This window comes from Varroa jacobsoni, unplaced genomic scaffold, assembly GCF_002532875.2.
Source record: "Varroa jacobsoni isolate VJ856 unplaced genomic scaffold, vjacob_1.0 scaffold_530, whole genome shotgun sequence".
Lineage (NCBI taxonomy): Eukaryota > Metazoa > Arthropoda > Arachnida > Mesostigmata > Varroidae > Varroa > Varroa jacobsoni.
In genome coordinates, this window is record NW_019213432.1 from 86,788 (window position 1) to 106,076 (window position 19,289).

General features: G+C 41.8%; 1 protein-coding gene and 1 long non-coding RNA gene across 4 annotated transcripts in view; one reads left to right on the forward strand and one right to left on the reverse strand.

The window, feature by feature from the left end:
* Positions 1-19,289, reverse strand: part of LOC111261186 (uncharacterized) — a 43,723-nt gene extending 24,434 nt beyond the window's left edge. The window contains exons 1-7 of one of the 3 annotated variants that reach the window (XM_022834485.2): positions 18,500-19,289; positions 18,216-18,360; positions 14,728-14,826; positions 13,652-13,753; positions 7,356-7,541; positions 770-1,171; positions 274-532 (exon numbers count right to left, since the gene is read on the reverse strand). In XM_022834485.2, coding sequence (XP_022690220.1) covers positions 274-532; positions 770-1,171; positions 7,356-7,541; positions 13,652-13,753; positions 14,728-14,766 — 988 coding nt within the window. In that variant the 5' untranslated portion in view covers positions 14,767-14,826; positions 18,216-18,360; positions 18,500-19,289. The remainder of the gene's footprint in view (positions 1-273; positions 533-769; positions 1,172-7,355; positions 7,542-13,651; positions 13,754-14,727; positions 14,827-18,215; positions 18,361-18,499) is intronic. The other 2 variants (XM_022834484.2, XM_086968598.1) reach the window with 2 other exon arrangements.
* On the forward strand, positions 12,167-17,241 carry LOC147753378 (uncharacterized). The gene is made up of 3 exons (XR_015311389.1): positions 12,167-12,813; positions 16,064-16,130; positions 16,393-17,241. It is a non-coding gene; the product is annotated as an uncharacterized LOC147753378 (long non-coding RNA).

Here is a 19,289-nt window from a genome sequence, read left to right on the forward strand (position 1 = left end):
AGCTCGTTAAATTATATGTACAGTAAATTATATATATATATCCCTCTCGACCGTGTGGTTTTTCTCAAGCATTTTCCCGTGTGTGATGACAGCGTCTAGTAAAATATTTTATAGACCCTATCACAGAAGATTGGGGTTCGCCTTGCTACTCGCTATAGTTCTCGAGCGCAGTGCAGAAAGGATTTAGATTTAAAGAATTGTATATGCATTATAATTTGTGCACATGAGCAAACAGAATGAGAATAGGCATGACAACCAAACGTAAGTGTTTACCGTCGAGGGTAGACTTCCCGTATGACGATCGATATGAAGATCCATAGGCAGAATCTTTGCGAAATCCCTCATGAGTGAAGTCGTCTCGGTCGCGATCACGAGTGAGGGTTAACTCACGTTCCTGTTCAACCGTTGTATGAACCTCCGCTGAGAAGCTCCTCTTTTTCCAGGATTGCTTCTTGCGGAGGTTTGCCATTTCGATCTGTAGTTCCTCGTTTTTGATTGATTCCTCGTCTAACTTGCGTTTGATATCGCGAACCTACCAATTTATTCCCCCGAAAGAAATCCCGCAATTTGACCCGGAGTTATATATAAGCAATCTCAGACTAAAGAATCGCCAGCCATTGTTCAGTAGAAACATACACGCAGGCATTTTAAGTGAAACAAAAAAAAATGTACTAATAACACCCTTTTGGTCCAATTGAAATAAAACTGTTTCTAATAAGGCCATCGGAGGCTGGATACGAATCTGCTCACCCTGTACATGTATATATACCTTTCCCTCGAGTCCTCGGATGGTCTGCTGATGGCGCAGATCGTTTTCGGTGCCGCTGCGCGTACTACGTGACAGTTCCATCTGGGTGCGCTTGAGCTCCGCCGACGCTTCGCGATGTAGACGATCGAGCGAACGTTTCCGTTCCTCGCTGAGGCGGAGCTGCTCCTCTAAGCTCTCTCCCTTGCGGCGGGCGTCTAAATACGCCATTTCCTTGGCGGACAGCTGTTTCTGGAGGTCAGTAATATTATCTTGTTGACCGCGCACCAGCTGGCGCAGCTCGGCCTCACTCAGGTTGAGCCTTCCCAGTTGCGATTCGAGCTCCTCGCGCGTATCCTCGAGCAACTCACGCTCTGAGCGTAGCGCCTCATGGCGCGTTCGAAGATCCTCGTGAAGTTCTCGGAGCTTGCCGGAGGTAGGATGTTAAAGAATGCATAAGAAAAACATATTTGATAATAAATGATAGAACGATCTTGCGGAACCGGAAGAGATAATTGCAAAAATTTGCTCGTCAGTTGATCATAGAATTCTGTTTATTTAGCGGAACTGAATAGAACTGAGTTTGGCGTGTTTGATATAGCTTACTAGTATTGGACGGGAGCCAAAGTAACTTCTTACGCATTCATTTGTCTTCAAACATACAAAGAACTGAACCCTAGTCTACTGCCATATTACGCCACAGTATAAACGTTCCTTAGAAGGAAAGAAGCAATAGGCCTCAAATGTCCATCATTAAGTTCTGTGAACGATAATTATCTGTGCTTATCAAGGCTTATGATAAATATGTAAAATTACAGCTACGAAAATGTTTTCCAACCTTGATTGTCAACCCATTTTTGCGTTAACTGCACACCTGATCATCCACACTCCTATACATCTGTATCATATGTAAAGTATTGGTCTCTGCGTGTAAATATCAATCATGTCAAGGACAACCCCAACGATTTCCGTCATTTGTAGCATATAGACTTATCTCAGCAATATTGCAGTCCAAGAAAATGCTATTATATAAACGGCGTTAGAGTAGGAGCAAACCTTCCCGCAGACCTGAATATGAACAAGGAGAAAACGATAGTTGCGGACGTTTTCCCAATAACGGTCGGTACACAACGATAGATCATTGAGCATCTGAATGTGCATGTACTTGGTCGTACAGAAATAAAAAAAAATTAGATAATAAATCGATTTTTTTCGATGTTTGCCATCGTGTTTTGTCGAAGAAACGGTTGAAAATTTGTAGAAAATATCGGTACTTTTATGTCGCACATATACTCGAAAGCTACCTATATAGTAGTACATGAAAGAGCTTATTTTTACTGTAAAAAGGCTGAGGAACCTCAACGACTTAATAGGTCAGCAGTAGCACAGCTGTAGGACGGTAGGATGACCGACAGCAAGGAACGCTAGAAGGCCACAGAATTGCTAGAACACAACAGGGCAGTAAATTAATTAGGGTGTTTGCGGTATGAGTAAGCTGCTAGAATATGGAAACAGCATAGGACAGTAACATAACGGAAAGGCTCGAACAGTGCAGAAAATATATTGAATGAGGCTAATGGGGGAAGTACAATGGGGGATGATATCCCCAATGATGTAAACAGGTTTAGCCCGAATAGCTTCCGCACGTTGAGGTTTAGAATTTTGTTGAAGAATTTATTTACTCGGAAAGTCTACCTTTTATTCATATTGGTATTGGCTATTCAGCGCTGATTCGAGTCTAACCTCGCTTTATATTAGATAGAGGAAAATAACTGGAAGCTATTAGACAGCATCTGATATCGTACGTCGCGTCCGTACCATAAATCGAACGTAAAAAAGGGATGATTGAGTGCACGAACTTCAATGTTCATACCTCTATGTATGTGGTACCATTAGTTAGCGTGGCAGTAGCATCCCAATGTTACAGGTATTGTTACTCGCATTATTCGTTAAAAAAATGTCATCGCTTCACGGTACACAGCTATGCAACCACATGACTTCAGAATTATAGCAAGGTCATGTGTGTGCAGCCTTATTACAGTCAGGTAGCCTGTCAGGCTAACTACAACGCTTACCTCATTCAATCACTTGAGACGTTAACGTCAAGGCTTCATGAAATTATATACGCGCGAATTACTAGCCGTTGCTATTCCAATGTCAAGCTTGCAACCTTACCTTAGTATTGGTAAAAACAATTACCAAAGACTAAGGAAAAGCAGAGAATTATTATCAAAGTTTATAGCTGCCTGTTTGGTTGTCGTAGCGGCTCACGTGGTCTGTTGAAGTGATTCTATGTATCATCTCTCTGATTAGCAAGATCCTCTCTGATTAGATTCTCAGTAGGAATAAGTGCTTAATGCTATCCTTAAAAATAAATAATCTCAAGGCCTCAATCACATAAAAAGAATAGCTGGGGGTACCAAAACAAAGAAAATTCTATGAAAACCCCGAAGTCGTAATTTCACATTGAACATCACAATGAATAAAAAGAACGCTGAAGCACTACTAGGACAGAAGAACATCAAGAAAATTTACTATTACATTACTCACTAAATAGTGCAAATCTAACAACCATAGCTCACCCATAAGCGACATCTGAATAATGTAGCCCCATTGAATTGATCGATCTGGTAGTAGTCGATAAAATCTAGCACTTTAGTCGCCACAGAACACAAAATGCCGGTCCATAGCGTATGTTCGCTATGTATACGACTCAAACACTATATGAAGCACGGATAGCTTCGTCTTATGTCCGATGTTCGTGTTCGTCTTGATTAGATCTTCAGGGTCTTCGGCACGTTTTGTATTCCACGGTTGGTATAGACACAGCTGGACCGATAACGGCACCGGCAGAACGATCGAGATTTTTTGTTGAACATGGGACAACGCACCCAATAAGATCCAACGGATCTTCATATGATTCTTGAAATGGTTTGTTTCTCCTTAAATTTTTTACAGATTTAGCGCTCAGATAGTGTCGTTGTCGACAGGTCTGTTTCAACGCGCAATGATCGCTGGTACTTTCATGTAGTCGTTTCATTCACTGCAAAAACTTATGGGGTACACTGTGGCGTGACGCTGCACGCGAACGAATTCACGATTCAAGCACAACCAATACAAACAGAAGACCTTTTGCGTAGCAAGAATCAATGAGTGGAAGGTAGTGTGTAACTTTTTTAAGTTTACATAGAGCTCAACATGTAAATTTTTTTCACATTTATCTAAGCATCCCTAGTTGTCACTAGAAGTAAATAACATAATACGTACCCAAGAGAGTGCTGGGTGCGTGTATGTTCCATATTCGCGAAAGCAGCTAAAGTTATCCCCATATTATTTTTCAAGTCTCACACTAACTTGGGTACGTTGTACGATATAGATATATAAACGTGCCATCTCACACGCGTGCTATCTCTTAAACGAAGCTCATAGTAGCTCGATAACAAGGTCTATAGCGTGTGCCTAACAGGTCAATTGTCTCTTCCCTTTCTGCCACACTCAGTACTCGTAAGAGTACATGCAAACATAAGTACGTGCGCACGTCAAGCGGCAAAGCATGCCGCTTAGCCTTATTATAATTATTACTACTGTATAGAAATTGAGTCAAGAATTTTCCCCCGTCAGTACTCAGCTACTTGAGTTTCAAAAGCAGGAGTCAGAGAGCGGCGGGATCCACAAAACGAATAGGGCCAGTAGCAGAAAGGGGTGCAACGATCCGACGAAATCCATCGCGTAACATCGCAAATTGCTTACCGCTTCTTTCCTGCCGTCTACCGTTGCGATGGCCTGGAGCAGTGGAACAATATCGAACTAGATCCGTACTGTTCCTCACGCGTCCTTTTTGATAATTCAAGGCGGCTTAAGTGGGCGACCCGCCCAGGTCAAACGCAGAACGATCCGTCTGCCACGACGATTGAAAATTCTGCGATCCTGCAGGCATGGTCGTGAATTTAATGAAATTAGTGTATCACATATGGGGAACATGCTTAAGCAGCATGAACGGTTTTATTGTCACAAGAATCGAGCTATTTTTGCCATATAGGATTTTTGGCGGTTGATTTCTACCGAAGTGTGCTATATAGTGGACCTTTAAGTAGAACAGATGCATAATTCGAAGCAGACCAACTGACTGAAAATATTTGTAGTATACAGCAGTGTATAAAGGAAACGGTTGGTGATCCCATAAAGATAGTTCTATAGAAATTTTGCGGCAATATTATGTCTGTTCACTTCGTTCTAGATACAAATATGTTGCCCGTGACGATAGAAATGATCCAAACAGGTCCGCCTTGTTTATTTCATAATCAAGAAATATCAGGTGTTGTCCGTTACGGTAAAAACGTGTAGTAGAAGTGCGTTTTCCTACTAATATACGTGAAATAGCCACGGTTCGAAATCAGGCATAAATAGACTTCGTTTAGGGCTGAGGGCCAGCTGCCGGAAGCGATTCTTAACGGTAGTAGAGTTGAAGGTAAAACTCGTAACATTCATTCAAGCGCCAGTGTGGTACTTTGCTGAAGCTTATTCCGATTTCCGTCAAATGGACTGTCAGAATGTGGTGCCTAATAAATATTCATCCTATTCTATTGGCCTAGGACTTACAGGCAGCGAACAAAATTAGCGCCACAGTTTCCGATGAACATGAATTGTTAATCACCGTTAAATAACGTAGCCAATTAGCTATCCGGCAAATTATCAGGCTCCGATAGGCAACTGTCTAAGACGCGGCTAGCAAACCCAACGAATGCATGAAGCACAAATTTACCCCTTAGAATTACACCGAACACTAAGAGGCGCAACGATGCCTTACAATAGGTAGAATCAGATTCAATAAGCTTTAGTCGATATGTTAACACTTCGTATATAGAATCAGTCTAGAGGCCAAGACAAAAAGTCCTTCCATTGTAGATCTATTAGTTCTTCAGTGCTCAAAGCTGCTATTCAGACTAGCCAGCAGGTTTCTCAAACAGGAAAAATGTCAATTAATAGGGTGACATGTAATCGACCTAAGCGCTGTGTATGTATAAATCAGTAAGATCCTTAGGAATGATTCGTGATCAGTACTCTAATGCTGTGTCATTCATGCACCATGCATACCCACCTATGGGCTCAAACTGGGACGTCAAATCACCTTGTGTTGTCCCGAACAGTTTTTATTAATAGCAAACTTAATTTCGAAATAATCGGGCGGTGGCAGGTAGATAAGAGAACAGTTGATAATACGACTTCGTTACCTGCACGCTACTAATAATCCCGATGTCCTACCCACTTGCACCGCAAGATGGCTTCAAACCAAAAAAACATTTCAAATTATTTTTATTACTAAAGGAGTATTTTTCGTTCGTCAAAAGACTGTTCTGATCAATGGCGTCTAGCAATGCGTTAAGAAGCACACATTGCTGACTGACGACATATTGAAATTCAACGATCGGGAGGCGGTACATCTGCATTTCCCGCGGACGAATAAATGCTATCTGTTATTTTTCTTTAGACGATAGGTTTATGTTATTGTCCATATAGTAAAATTAAACAAATAGCATAATATAATCTACAAGTATGTGTTTAGGGCCGAACAGAAAAGTCATCGCCCACGTTTAATCGTGTTGACTCTAGATTAGATGTTACCACAAAAGTTCGAGCTGTGACTGGAAAATAATGCCATGATGCCCACCTTTGTCTTCGTGTTGTTGAACGGCCTAGGCAATATTTGCGATGTTATTGTTAGCTCATTGATCTCGTTGGCAGGCATCCTTCGAAGTAAGCTGTAGTACGCCCGGAATATTACGCCATTCGACAAATTCACGTAACACGTTAACAGATCACAATCTACTTGTGTATAGCTTTTTTCTAGGCATCGAGCCTGCCCATGATTTTGCGCCAGGACAAGTCTCCCGTCTATCTGTATCTATCATTGTGTTTAGCTAGACAATATGCTTAGATATTAAGTGTATCAAATAATTACATGGAGTGATCATTAAACAAACACTACCAGAGTGGAATCACAAGTACTAAAGTGTATTGAGTATAAATAGTGCCAATTCACTCTTATGTTTTCTATTATAGCAAAACATATACATTTGATACTGTATGAAAACAGCATTAAGAATATTTGCTATGTTTGTAGTCGAAGCTAGCTATTCAGCTGTACGTAAGGGCAATGCGATATCAACGGATGTATTGGAGCCCACATTAAAAGCCTCGACCCCACTGATAATAGAACTCAATAGGCTCCTTGACGCCTCATTATACGCCATTGTATACCTATATCTCGACTTATTCGATTTTGAGGGATACACACAAGATCATAAACTTAAACCTTATAGCTATTCCGCAGCTATTTCCAGCCACGAAGGCGATTAAATCTTAGTAGGCAAGCCACCTAACCTATCCTAATTCATATCAACGGTAGGATTATTGTTTTCTATTTCGTAGTAAAATCTCATTTTTATAAACGTAGTTTATGGAAAATTTTTTTCGCTAACCTTCCTGCTATTGACCAGAACGACTTGATACCAATACGGGTAATTCATTAACCAACTAGCTTATCGTGCCTCTCGTCGAGCTATTGTGGCTAAAAGCAGGCAAACGTTTTACTATGCATCACGACCGTTACCTGCTGAAGTTCTTCTTCGAGTCCACTCGCCTTGGCCGTGAGCTGGTGTTTGCTGTCAAGCGTATGCAGCAGCTGCTGCTGGAGGCTCCCGCAGAGCTCCTGTCTTTCGTGCAGCTCGTCACGAACCTCCGACAGCTCGAGCTCCGCGACCTCACGCCGGTTATCCGATCGATGAAAGTCGATCGCCTGGAGACCAACATACGAACAAGGGACACTCAGTATAGAAACAAGTACATTCTCACTTGGACGAAACACTGCTGGCAAACGGATCACACATTACCCGTTATTTTTACATGTGGTAGAGGTACTGCCCCTAGTTAACTGACAATGAAAGGCCTGCTGGCCTCTGACCGAACAAATCACTCTCGCACAATAAACTGATACATAGTGAAGAATGATGATGATGATCCCTTTTTCTGGCCAACCGAGTCAGCTCTGCCAGTTACGTCACAAGGAGTTTTTGTTATTTTTCTGCTTATTACTTATGACATTATTATTATAATAATTATGATGACCATCATGATTAATTATTATCATTAGTACGATGAGTAAATCCCGGAGAACTTCGCTGCACAACACGATCCTCAACTTGCTGCCCAACGCTGTTTTCTTCGCATTATTTTCACACGAACGGTCTTAATTCTTAAGTGAAAAAGTGTATTCTTTTTAACTTTTCTCCGGCCTGTCTTGTGCAGGAAGAACTAAGGCTGATTCAAAGTAAAGTGAACCTCTAGCATGCGCACACGCAAACGTAGATATCTACTGGACGTCAATACCAGAGCGGTACCCCCGAAATCACGCGTTGAGTGGATTTCATCAACAGTTTTCAGGTAAAGACATGCAACAATGCGCGCTAACGCCAACTGCTATGACGCTTCAGTCGGCTGCATCGTCTTGAGATGCTATTACTGACTATTATTATTATTATCGGTTACTAGAATAAAATTGGCGAACCAATGCGCCACTGACATCTCGGACGTTTAAGGCTCTATGGCCTACCACTACTACGACAGCTCACACACGAAAAACACCAGGCAGAGTCGAATGTCTTTGCTTTCACTCTACAATAAGCGCATCACCTGATATATCGTTTATAAGAATTCAACATCGAATACTAAAGACCTCGGTGTAAACGGGCCAGATACGTTTTTTGAGATTCTGTTGGCGCACGTTGGTACCTTACAAGACGACGTCGAGATATAATCCGCGGATCATAATTATTCCACATGCAGCAATGAGTCTGCCTAAGGGTGTGCCATATAGCCTCTGTGATTTTTAGACAAGAGAGGATAGTAAACATCACGGAGCACAAAAATGCCTCAATTAAAAAAAAGAGAGCACATATTACTTTAAGGCCGGACGCCCCCCGGGTCAGCTCTATACTCCAGCCACTTAGGTAACATAATTCTCAAGGTAACTATCACTTGTAGTAATAAGCGCCTATACAAGCACCAATAGACGAGCCAGGTTGCATTTTTGAAATCGGTAGTTCATCAAAGTAGGAACTTGACTTTAGCTCTTGTCTAAAAGCGATGCTTCGGACTTCTCTGTCCTCACTCAATTCTGAGAAGACCTCAAACAACAACTCATCACACTCATGTTCTATATGTTATTGCACATATCGAGCAGACAAACGCAGCTTCCACCACTCCGGACTGACTCCTTTCCGCAACTTCTACGTATTCCAACTCCCGTTGCCTGCCTTGTGTCGCTTTAGCTCATGCGTTCACGACATAGCTGTTATATGCAGCAGCGACCCGGAGTAAACAAGTTGGATAGACGTTTCGTAGGTCTGATCACAAATCGAGCAATGATATCTGATAAAATAATTCCTTGTGTGTATCAACGGGTGTTCACCAGCACCCCTCGATCATAAGAATCATCAAAATAACATGACTGAATAAGCCGCCTGTCTGTGCTACCCGAATTCGCCAACAGAACCACTCAAGTAAATCAAAATTTCGAATTCTCTAGCCTTGTATATCTATTAGCGCAGATGTAATTTTCAGTTGAGATTAACAACTAGTGATGCTCGCTCCTATTGCAACAACCGTTTCGACATGTTCGTTCGCCAGATTTGTCGTCAGTAGTGTATGTGAGTCAGCCTAGGCGAAGTCTATCAGTCGTAAACAGAACATCACAGCATTCGCCATTAGCACTTGGTATTAAGCGACTACTGGCGAGTAGCACCAGTATCTCCGGGCACATTCACGCTGGTTCCCCGCGGTCAGCGATCCGATGGTATCTTAACGAACGAACATGGTCAATGGTAGCCAATGTAAGCGACGAAGGCAGGCCAACTAGACCGTTTTGTTTTCACTGATATTTACTAGGCTCTTCTCAGTAGCAGCGATAGTCGTAGAAGGAATGGGATTTTCCAGCGTACCTCACATGGCCGTCGCGCGATCACACTTCGTGGGCACGACGACGGTCAAAGGCCGTTCGGGGCCTCGCTGTTGACCGAGCGGTGGCGCGGAGGTTGGCGGCCCCCGTCCGTTCTGCTCGCTCGCTCGCTCGCTCACTCACTCACTCACTCACTCACGCACCCCACCGCTCACAGCTAGCACACATTCCCAATGGTGGCAGCATCAAGCTCAGCGGTAGAAGGTAGCTGACTGCTTGCAGACAGCAGCAGCAGCAGCGGCAGGCCGTTACAACAGGATCGCTAGCTGGTAGGAAGGGCCCTTACATGTCGGCCTGCTTGCCTGCCTGCCTCTTTACCTATGTCAGGGGTGCGCGGGGGCGGGGTGCTGCTAATCCTCTTTCCCTCAAGGAGCGACCAGCTTACTCTCTCCCAAACCGCGCCAACTGCTCAGCCAAACTAGGATCTACCCGATGTCCAATTGCCTGCTTTACTTAGCGCCCGCATTACGGTGCCGTTGCATTGCTGCTTTACCGTGAAGTCTATATTTTAGTTGTCCATAGCTGTAACGGTGTTGACCGTTTACTAAATTCAAAACAGTAGATTTTTAGCGCATTTGCTTACTGTGACGTCGGGTCCCAGCCAACGTTACCTTCAGTGAGAGTTGGCTTGCAACCTAGCTTCCTACTAAACCACTTACTGTTTGTTGATGTTTATTTAGCAAACGACGGGTTAGCGATGCGGCCCGTTTTTTCTCTGAATTTGTTCATCTCTAATTCAGATTTTTTACGCTGATGATGCCGCCAGTGGTTTCGATGACACTGTAAGGGGTTCTTGATATCCATAGGGCGAATGATGCTGACGGACAATGTAAATGATAAGCAAGTTTTATTGAAATAATTTTGCATATACACTACTTACGTGCAATCTAGCGTGCACGAAAAGAAATGTTTACGATTTAACATAAACATGTTTAGCGCGTGACGGAATACACATCGTTATATTAGGTCATTATAAGTGAGCCCGCCAAAGGTTAAAATTGAATATCTTTTGAGCTAGAGTGCTTTTCCAATATGTTTGAGGTATTTTCCTTTATTTTTTACACCTTTGCTCCAGCGCTCTGTACGCTTCTGGACAGCTGTATGCTTTTTATTCGTGTCCTCATGTGAAATTTCTTTATTTATGACTTCTCGAAGTAAATAGATAATGGAGTATGCTGACCGACCGGTTGTTCTTTTTAGCGCATGGGAAGCCTCGTAATCAGGCAGACATAGATCGGGAGAGTACGCCAAATAAAAGAAACGTTAGATACACCCTTACTCAATCTATACGGTAATTGAGGCACGGCGATGCGGTCCGGCGTTTTGTCAAGTAACTGGACCGCGTGCTTTCGATTGTCGTGCCAACGATATACGGTATTCTCTTGAAGAAGTTGAGACAGCTGGTTGCATTCATTGTTTCATCATGCTAGCAGATGGCTTTAATGTCCATTGTCAGTACGACCGCCACCCATTGTTTGAATCTATCCGAGGCAGCCACCGAACTCGATGTCCCTCCAGAGCGACGCTATTTTCTCACCGGACCCCTCTCCGGCCACTAGTAGAGGTTGAGCCATACCTCGCCTATGGCGACCACGTGCTGCAGCCGAGTTTTTCTTGTAAATTTCACATGGAATACATCACACCCTGGAGTCATTTTTCATTCACTATTTAGATTTAGAGCATTTTCAGTATATGAGTTATAATTTTGTAACACATTCTATGTGAGATACCAATTTTGACCGATGGGTACTTAGCCTCTAACCTCTGCTTCCGTGAAAAGCCTTCTCGAACGCGGTAATGCGTTCTAATTCTTCGGCCCCCAACTACTCGCTGGTTTTTAGAGCCCCAATCGCCCTTCTTAAAACGTTTGCGCCATCAACGTGCTGCGTTTGTGTCTAAAGCATTTTGCCTAATGTTATCCGAATTGTGCGGTGATATTACCTTCGAGGAACAATCTTGATTACTAAGCGTTGCATTTTGAGAGTAAAGGCTGTTATTCCTCCTCCATCCTTTACTCTAGACGTAACCTCTGCCGGTTTTTATCCGCAAATTTCTAGAGCTTTTCGTTCCGCAAGTTTCAAATTCCATATTCTAGTGGCGCGTAGTTTAAAAACTTATTCAATGTCAAAGTCCGCCGGATTCGCTTGTAACAGCCTAATATTTTCATATAAATTTTCATGCAGTATAATTCAATCTGCATAATAGAAGATACTTCCTCTTAATACCATTTCTTTCGCCGCATTGAATTTTGTACAATATTATGCCCGATATTAATAACTAACGCTGCACGTTTAACCAATACATATTAGCATTAAAGTTACATTGAGGTCCTGCATCGGCGCTAACCATGCCGCACCATTGATGCCACTGGATGGCCTTTAGCCCATCGGGCACGTTCTAAACGGATGCCGAGTTTATCGCTCTGCAGCTTTCTACCGGCGACAATCCGCCAACGTATCGTCGCTATCAACCGTGGCGCTGGAATTAGCGCGCCTCACCCTGGCGATTTGAGTGCAAGGAGCTTAGGCCTTCAAAAGCTTACGTCACACTCCTCGTGCTGCTGCAGACAGAAAAGGACACCTCTCGCCAAGCGCTCTCGCTTCCTGGCGCCATCTTGCGGCGCTGTTTCCGTTCAGCGGCGGCAGCGGCGGTAGCATTAGCAGCAACGGCAGCTATGGACACAAAAGTTGTGGGAAAGCAGCGCGGTCTTCGCGCCGTATCCCGCGCCATGCTAGGGAGCTATGGAACACAGACACGATTGATTGGCCAGGTTAGTCCTGGCTTGATCGAATGATTATGGGCTGTATTCGCCGGAGCTGTGTTATATTCAGGCCTGCAGCATCAGTCGAAAACAGACAGATCGAGTTAGTGCTCAAAGCTGTACGGCACTGTTCATTCCAGCCCAGCTTCAGGCCGTTGGCAACTTTATGTGGGCTTGGTTCGGGCTTGCTAGACAATGAGAATGTTTCTTCTTCCGATTGCCTGCTCCGCGCTGCACTCCTTTACGGCTATGGAACGAAAAAAAAGTCGGACGCTAAGAGAACCGATCGTGCAGGTATGAGCGGTACAAAATGTAGGCTAATTTTGGCAGGTCTAACATAGTAGTTCGGTCGATTCCATAAGGAAAGTAGTAAAGGGAACGAAACGATAAAGCGGTGGCGAGTTAAACAGTCTTTGCTGGTGAGAAGCGTACTCTGCAAGATACTCGACCCTTGACCTCGATACCTCTGCACCCATATCCGTGCCGTAATTTCTCAACAGGGGACCTTGCTACGTAGGCCTTGTGAAAGGTATAGCTAATAGGGGTCATTATAAGAGTAACTTGCGGTAGCAACCAAAAATAACGACGAACATTAGCGTATCGCGAACAGCTCGCACGCTCCGAGACGCGCCAGTTGATGGGCAGTGTAGTTAAACGTGCAGGTTAGTAGGCAGATATGCACAAAGTTAGGGATCATTGTCAATCCTGCTGGATCGGTCTTCGCATTTTATTTCAGTTAACTTAAAGAGATCTAATCAGTCAATAGCCGAGTTGAAAAACTGAGCGCATACAAAGGTAACTGCTAGTCCTTGATTGGCAGTCTACTTTATAGCACTGGGCTTTCGTGAAGGAGGAGGAGGAGAGTGTGTATGTGTTTATAAGCTCTCCGGTACAAGATCATTCGTAATATGTTCACAATTGGGATTATTAAACGAAATACTCAGTTTGGATTTATGAATTAATTGCTTAAATCAATGGATTAGGATAAAATCAATCAAAACAAAGGAACACCCACCAAAGCAGCGAAATATACGTAACAACTCATAAAAAATCTTTTTTTTTTTTTTTTTTTTAATGTTATTTATGTTTACGAAAAGGACCAGCTGCAAAACTATTGTCGCCGTTAAGTTACCTTGTGATATTTCGCGAATATTTGCTCCAGCGAGAGTTTTTCTGTTTGTGATTGATGCACGATCTTCTGTAGCTCTCCGACATTTTGATAAAGCATACAGTTCTGAAATAAAAGACTATCGTTACTAATCAATCACTGTGTAAGCGTGTTGCAGATAATCCCGTTAAAAAACAAAATTGCGGTTTATGCTGCAGCAAACTATAACCCATCCTTCTATAAATCAATTGTATCGTAAATTAAAATCTAAATTGAACAATCGTATAAATATGAATCAGGGTCTAATACGAGTGACATGAATTTGGCAAGGGACAGCATCGCAATGATTCCGTCCGAGCACAGCCGACCAGTTCTTGGCCTAATAAATGATTTCCGATTAAGGCGTCACGCAAAACATTTATAAACTGATTCCCGACATTACATAAGCGGCGACGAGAAAATTAACAGAAAGACAAACGTAGATCTTTAACTGGGTCTTTTTGTTTCGAAACGCATACAATGCCAAATAAACCTATAAGAAATCTAGCTAGTTCCTATTTAAAAGGATTCAATCGTACGTACATACCCAAAGAAATTTCTTACCAAAAAAAAAGAAGCATTTTTAAATTGCTAAAGATATAAGCCCGAAAAAAAGCCGCAAAGCCATTAATAGTCTAGTATATTAATCTCCGATTTGTGGTGGCCAGCATTTGGGATAAAATTATATTTTTCATATACCACCGATGTGACCGTCTCCAAATTAAAGATACTCACATGTTCATGTTAACACATTGGGCTAGCTTTTCCAAACTGGCTTTGCACGATAATTTATAGTAACTTGGCATGCAAGAGGGGTACTTTGAAGCATCGAAAGTTCAAATTCCATTCATATGTTTTCTTCTTTAACCTTCAGTCTCATCTTTTCGACCTTCAGCGACATACCCGCAGACAAATAATGAACTATTAGTAACTTGCTAATATCGCTTAGGTCATCTGGCTTTTGTGTTGTTTTAATGTGAACTTAATTGAAACGTAGAGAAATGAGCTATTCCCGACGTTTGGCTTCAATCTTAATAATGTATAAGCAAAAACAATCTCACGTTAATATGGCGATCCTTCGAAGATGATGCGGTCGCCATTTTGCTCAAGAACGAGAAAACGCTCTGGGCCAGCCTAAACCCGCCGACCTTCCCCTGCAACTATTTGTACAGTGGACGTTATGATTAATATTTCTTACATTTGTATGTACTAATAACATCGGAATAATAATAACAGCACAAAATCCACACGAATGAAATGGGTTCGTAGAAAATGACAGTTCTACAAGGCTGTCCTGGAATCAATCATGTTTTTTTTTCTACCTAGCATTATCTTACGAGTATTTTAACTTGTTACCACAGATGTTCTTGCGGTGCAAAAGTGGACGTAAGTTTCCAACATATTATGGCCGAGGTCTATAATGCTAATCAAACTGATACAGGATAATAACTTATTTGAAGACGCCATTTAATATCAGATGAAAATCGCGGAAAAATTTCACGCTGAAATTCTAAAAAGAAATGGAAACTAGCCTAACATTAGGACATATTGCTACGAGGCATATAGTATGAGGTGGTCTAAAAGAGGGTAGAAAAAAATGAGATTGCATTAGATTAGCGGCTTAACGTGGAGGCGCTACTGATGCATTGGCGTCATTGTGATCTGGTGAACGTCACCCAGAAGCCAAAACATAAAGTAACTTATGGATATTTATCAAATAAGGAGGCAAATATTCACAGTATGACTGCCCACCCATAAGATATTATAAATTTTGAAACATATTATTAATGTATAAATTCTCTTCAATGTTGAGTCTGTAAGTCCTACAGCTGGACTTCACTAGGATGAAGAATGTCTTCTTCATTATGTGCATATATATGGATAGGCGATTATAGGTGGGCTTTTCCAGCTTATTTCGAGAAGAGGGCAAAAAAAACGAAAAATTGCGAGAATTTATTGGCAGTAAGTTCCCAACAGCTACACCCACTGGTGCCGTCCAATTCAGACATTAGCCTGTCATCATTACCGATATTTTGCCGCCAACTTTGTCTTTTTTATAGAAAAGGAATCTAAGACTCAATCAACATATTTTTCAATTAACGTAAAAAGCCTTTTTAAATGTAATATCTTTGCTTTTTTTTTTAACTTTCTAGTCTATCGCTTAATCTAACCTTAAAGCTAAACAGGAATGGATATTTAGATATTTGCCGGTTTTATGTGTCTGTAGTTTTTTTTAAGGTAAAAAATTAGCTCTATATTACCCAACAGTAATGCTATGTTTCAGAAAATATACTGAACATTTTGTTGTTGAATGTTGTTCTAAATTTATTATTATATTCGTCACAGAAATGCAATATCGTTAATGTAACCCAATTACTTTTATTTTGGCAACACTAGGCACTAAAGCTACCGGGTCGATTGGTGAAAAAAACGGGCATCAAAAGGGTCAACAACCACTACAAAGGTAACATAACAAGCAACGTTGGCGTCTAGCTTTATACATAAATTCATATTTTTTGACGGCTTGTCGTTGTTATCATTGTTGATGCGCTTACACTAAAGGGTTTATTATTTGTATTAAGCTACCTTGATTTTTCGAACGGCTAATGTGCATAGAAGCATTATCATCTTACTGAACTTGTTTCTATCACCATGGTAATGGTAAAAATCTGTACTGCCTACATTTTTTGTACTGAAACCGATCAGACCCGTGTAATTCCTTATAGACACCGCTCCGCAACCACATCGGGGTCAAAGGGTGGTACATGGTCCTTCGGCGCCGGCATCGGACGTGGAAAACAAGAACGTCTTTATGTACGTCGAAAAAACGTATCTCCGCAACCTCTGCTAGAAATTACCAGGCTGTGTCTAAAAGTCGAAAAGCTAAGTTTACTATCTTCTCTGTTATTAGCTTTATCGCAAGCGAATAGTGTACAGCATGTATCACTTCATAGGCGTATATATCCTTTCAGGATTTCTTCGACATTGGTAAAAAGGAGAAAATTCTATCAGTTTTTTAGATTTGTGGCCGTTTTTCAAAATGTTAAATTATGAAACCTTAGAACCTGCAATAATATAAACCATGTCATCGAAAATGCTCTTCTATTCACCCTTCATTCCTAATGAACCAGAGGTGGGTCTTACATAATTTACCATTTTTGTACAAGCTGAGCCTGTTGCAAGACCTGGTAAGAGAAAAGTACTAAGCTATTTTAAGACCTAAACGGGGCTACCCTTTGATTCCCGTGGCCTAGTTTATCATTCCGGCCGGCTACTTTAGATGCAGGTGCAGAGCACGCAAAACGAAATTGCGAAGGTACTTCGTGGTCCATATCTGAGCCCTATAGGCTGACTAGAAAAAGACAGCCGAATCATGTGTTTGGCGCAATCAAATTTTCCTTTAGTTCTTAAATATAATTTTTTCTTGATAAATTTAGTATGGGGTGCGCGAATGAGGTGTCTTTTCATATTTTATTTTAAATATCAAAGCTTATTCTAAATAAATCTGTTACTGGAGCCCAACAAACGTATGCATTTTTTATATTAAATCGAAGTTATCGAACAGTTAGCGAGATTGTTCTGCCTGTATAGCACCGCGTTGTAACCTGGTGCTAACAAAGGGAAAATATTTCATAACGCTAGATAAATATTTGAGTTAAAAATAAGTTATTGTCAAAAATACAATGTTTACCCTGCATAGTTATATGCAAGGATTGAATTGTTGCGATGCCTTGGGTTATCTAAGCGCTACTGGGCTTGTAAACAGGAAGACAGAAAATCCACAAACTCTAATAAGGATTCACATATTTGTTAGGTGTTGATCGATGCCTGCACTTACAACTCTAAATAAGCCATAAATCTTTGCCATAGGAAGATAACTTAAATTAGATTTTAAACGTTTAAGCGGTAAAAATTCTATTCACAGATTAGAAAGCAGTGAAATTCATGGAACACAAATATCCCTTACTTCACTTATGAATTTTAATTTTAATACTACCGTCTTAATCAGCTGTTCAAAGGGTCGTTGATAGAAAAGTGTCACGTCTTACTAGACTTTTTCAAAACTTCTATAGTCAACAAACAATAGGGACATAATCATGGAGGTTCAAGTAGTTTTTTTATTCAAATACAGTTCATGAAGGAGTTATGCAGTTTTAATTAAATTATCAAGGTTAGTCACCCTGTCTTAATAACTATGCTGCGCCGGTAGACGGTAGACGTCAATGCACGCTTTTCAAGCGAGGAACAGTTCTAGCACTAGATATCCAGCTAAGTGGCCTTTCTCGGTAATATGTAAAAACGGATCAGTCACTGAAATGGCTAATGTTTGTTGATAATGGGTGAATTTGCCGGGTATAAACAAAGTTGAAAAGTCCGCCTCAAGCGTCGGTTGTCCTTGGAATTTGCAAGCTAGCTAGAGTGACCTTGATCAGAGCGATTTTGCTAGAATCGTATTTTAGGAAAGCTTGTATTCGCCTCGCCAGGGTAAAGGCAGCGCTCGTCTGAATCTTCTAGTAGAACTAAGCTACATGAAAGCTTTTAAACCTACTTGACTCGGTGGCTTTTATGAACTTTAAGCACGGTATCATTAATTGAAGACGGCCAAGGTATTTTAATCGGTCGAGAGTTGTAGTCGAAGCTTTAGATACTCCTTCAGTGTTGTTCGGACCGTACTGAAGTGATTAGGGAGGCGTCTGTGAAATAGAACGCTGAATAGCTTTAACCAATAAAGTTCTGTAAGATATGCAACCATACGATAAAGCATGAGTAAGACGTATTCAGATTTCCTGTATATAGGTATACCGAACGTTCGTAGGTGGAAGATGAGCCTACCTCGCAGGAGTGAATCCGTTATACTAAAGGACAGGTTACATACGCACGGCGCCTCTTGTTACTAGGTCAAATTCAATTCAGCGTATCCGTACGCTGACTGACCTCAACTAAAGCATCGAAGACAACTACTGTTTTCCCTCGCATGATGAGAATCATCCGCTGTCATTTTGTACAATTATCGAATTATACGTGCACTTCAACGCTGACACCATCTCCATCACCGATGTTAATGTAAATCACATTAGATACTTATCGACAGCTCGAGCGACTATGACGCTTAATTTTGCCCCATCACCAGTCACTACGGATTCGTCACGCTGCAGCATTCATTCATTGACCGGCACCGACGCACTAGTGATTATCAGCGGTCATCATGTGCTTCCACGGGCTTCATTTCATACTTCCGGCATTTGTTCGTTGCAGTCCGTTTCCATACAGCCAACCGAACTTCAACATTATTCAACACCACAACGGGCCAGTTCCTCTGCTGCTAAATTAATAACTTCACTTCTTTACACCCAAAGACTCAACTTCTCGTCCGTCAATTCAATTACAACCTCGAAACGGTTTATGTACGACATAAGGGCAGCATACAATATTGCTGGTTCTACAACAGCAACCGGCGTATGCTGACGATCAACGTAACCTCTCTATGACGCTTTCTACCGTCACCAGTCGAAAACTAGAGCCTACAGATGGTAATTTCCATAGGCTGACTAACGGTAGGCCTGCGCGACGTACTGCCATAGCCCGCGCAGTAAACAAGGGCTTACCGAGCCATTGGTTACCG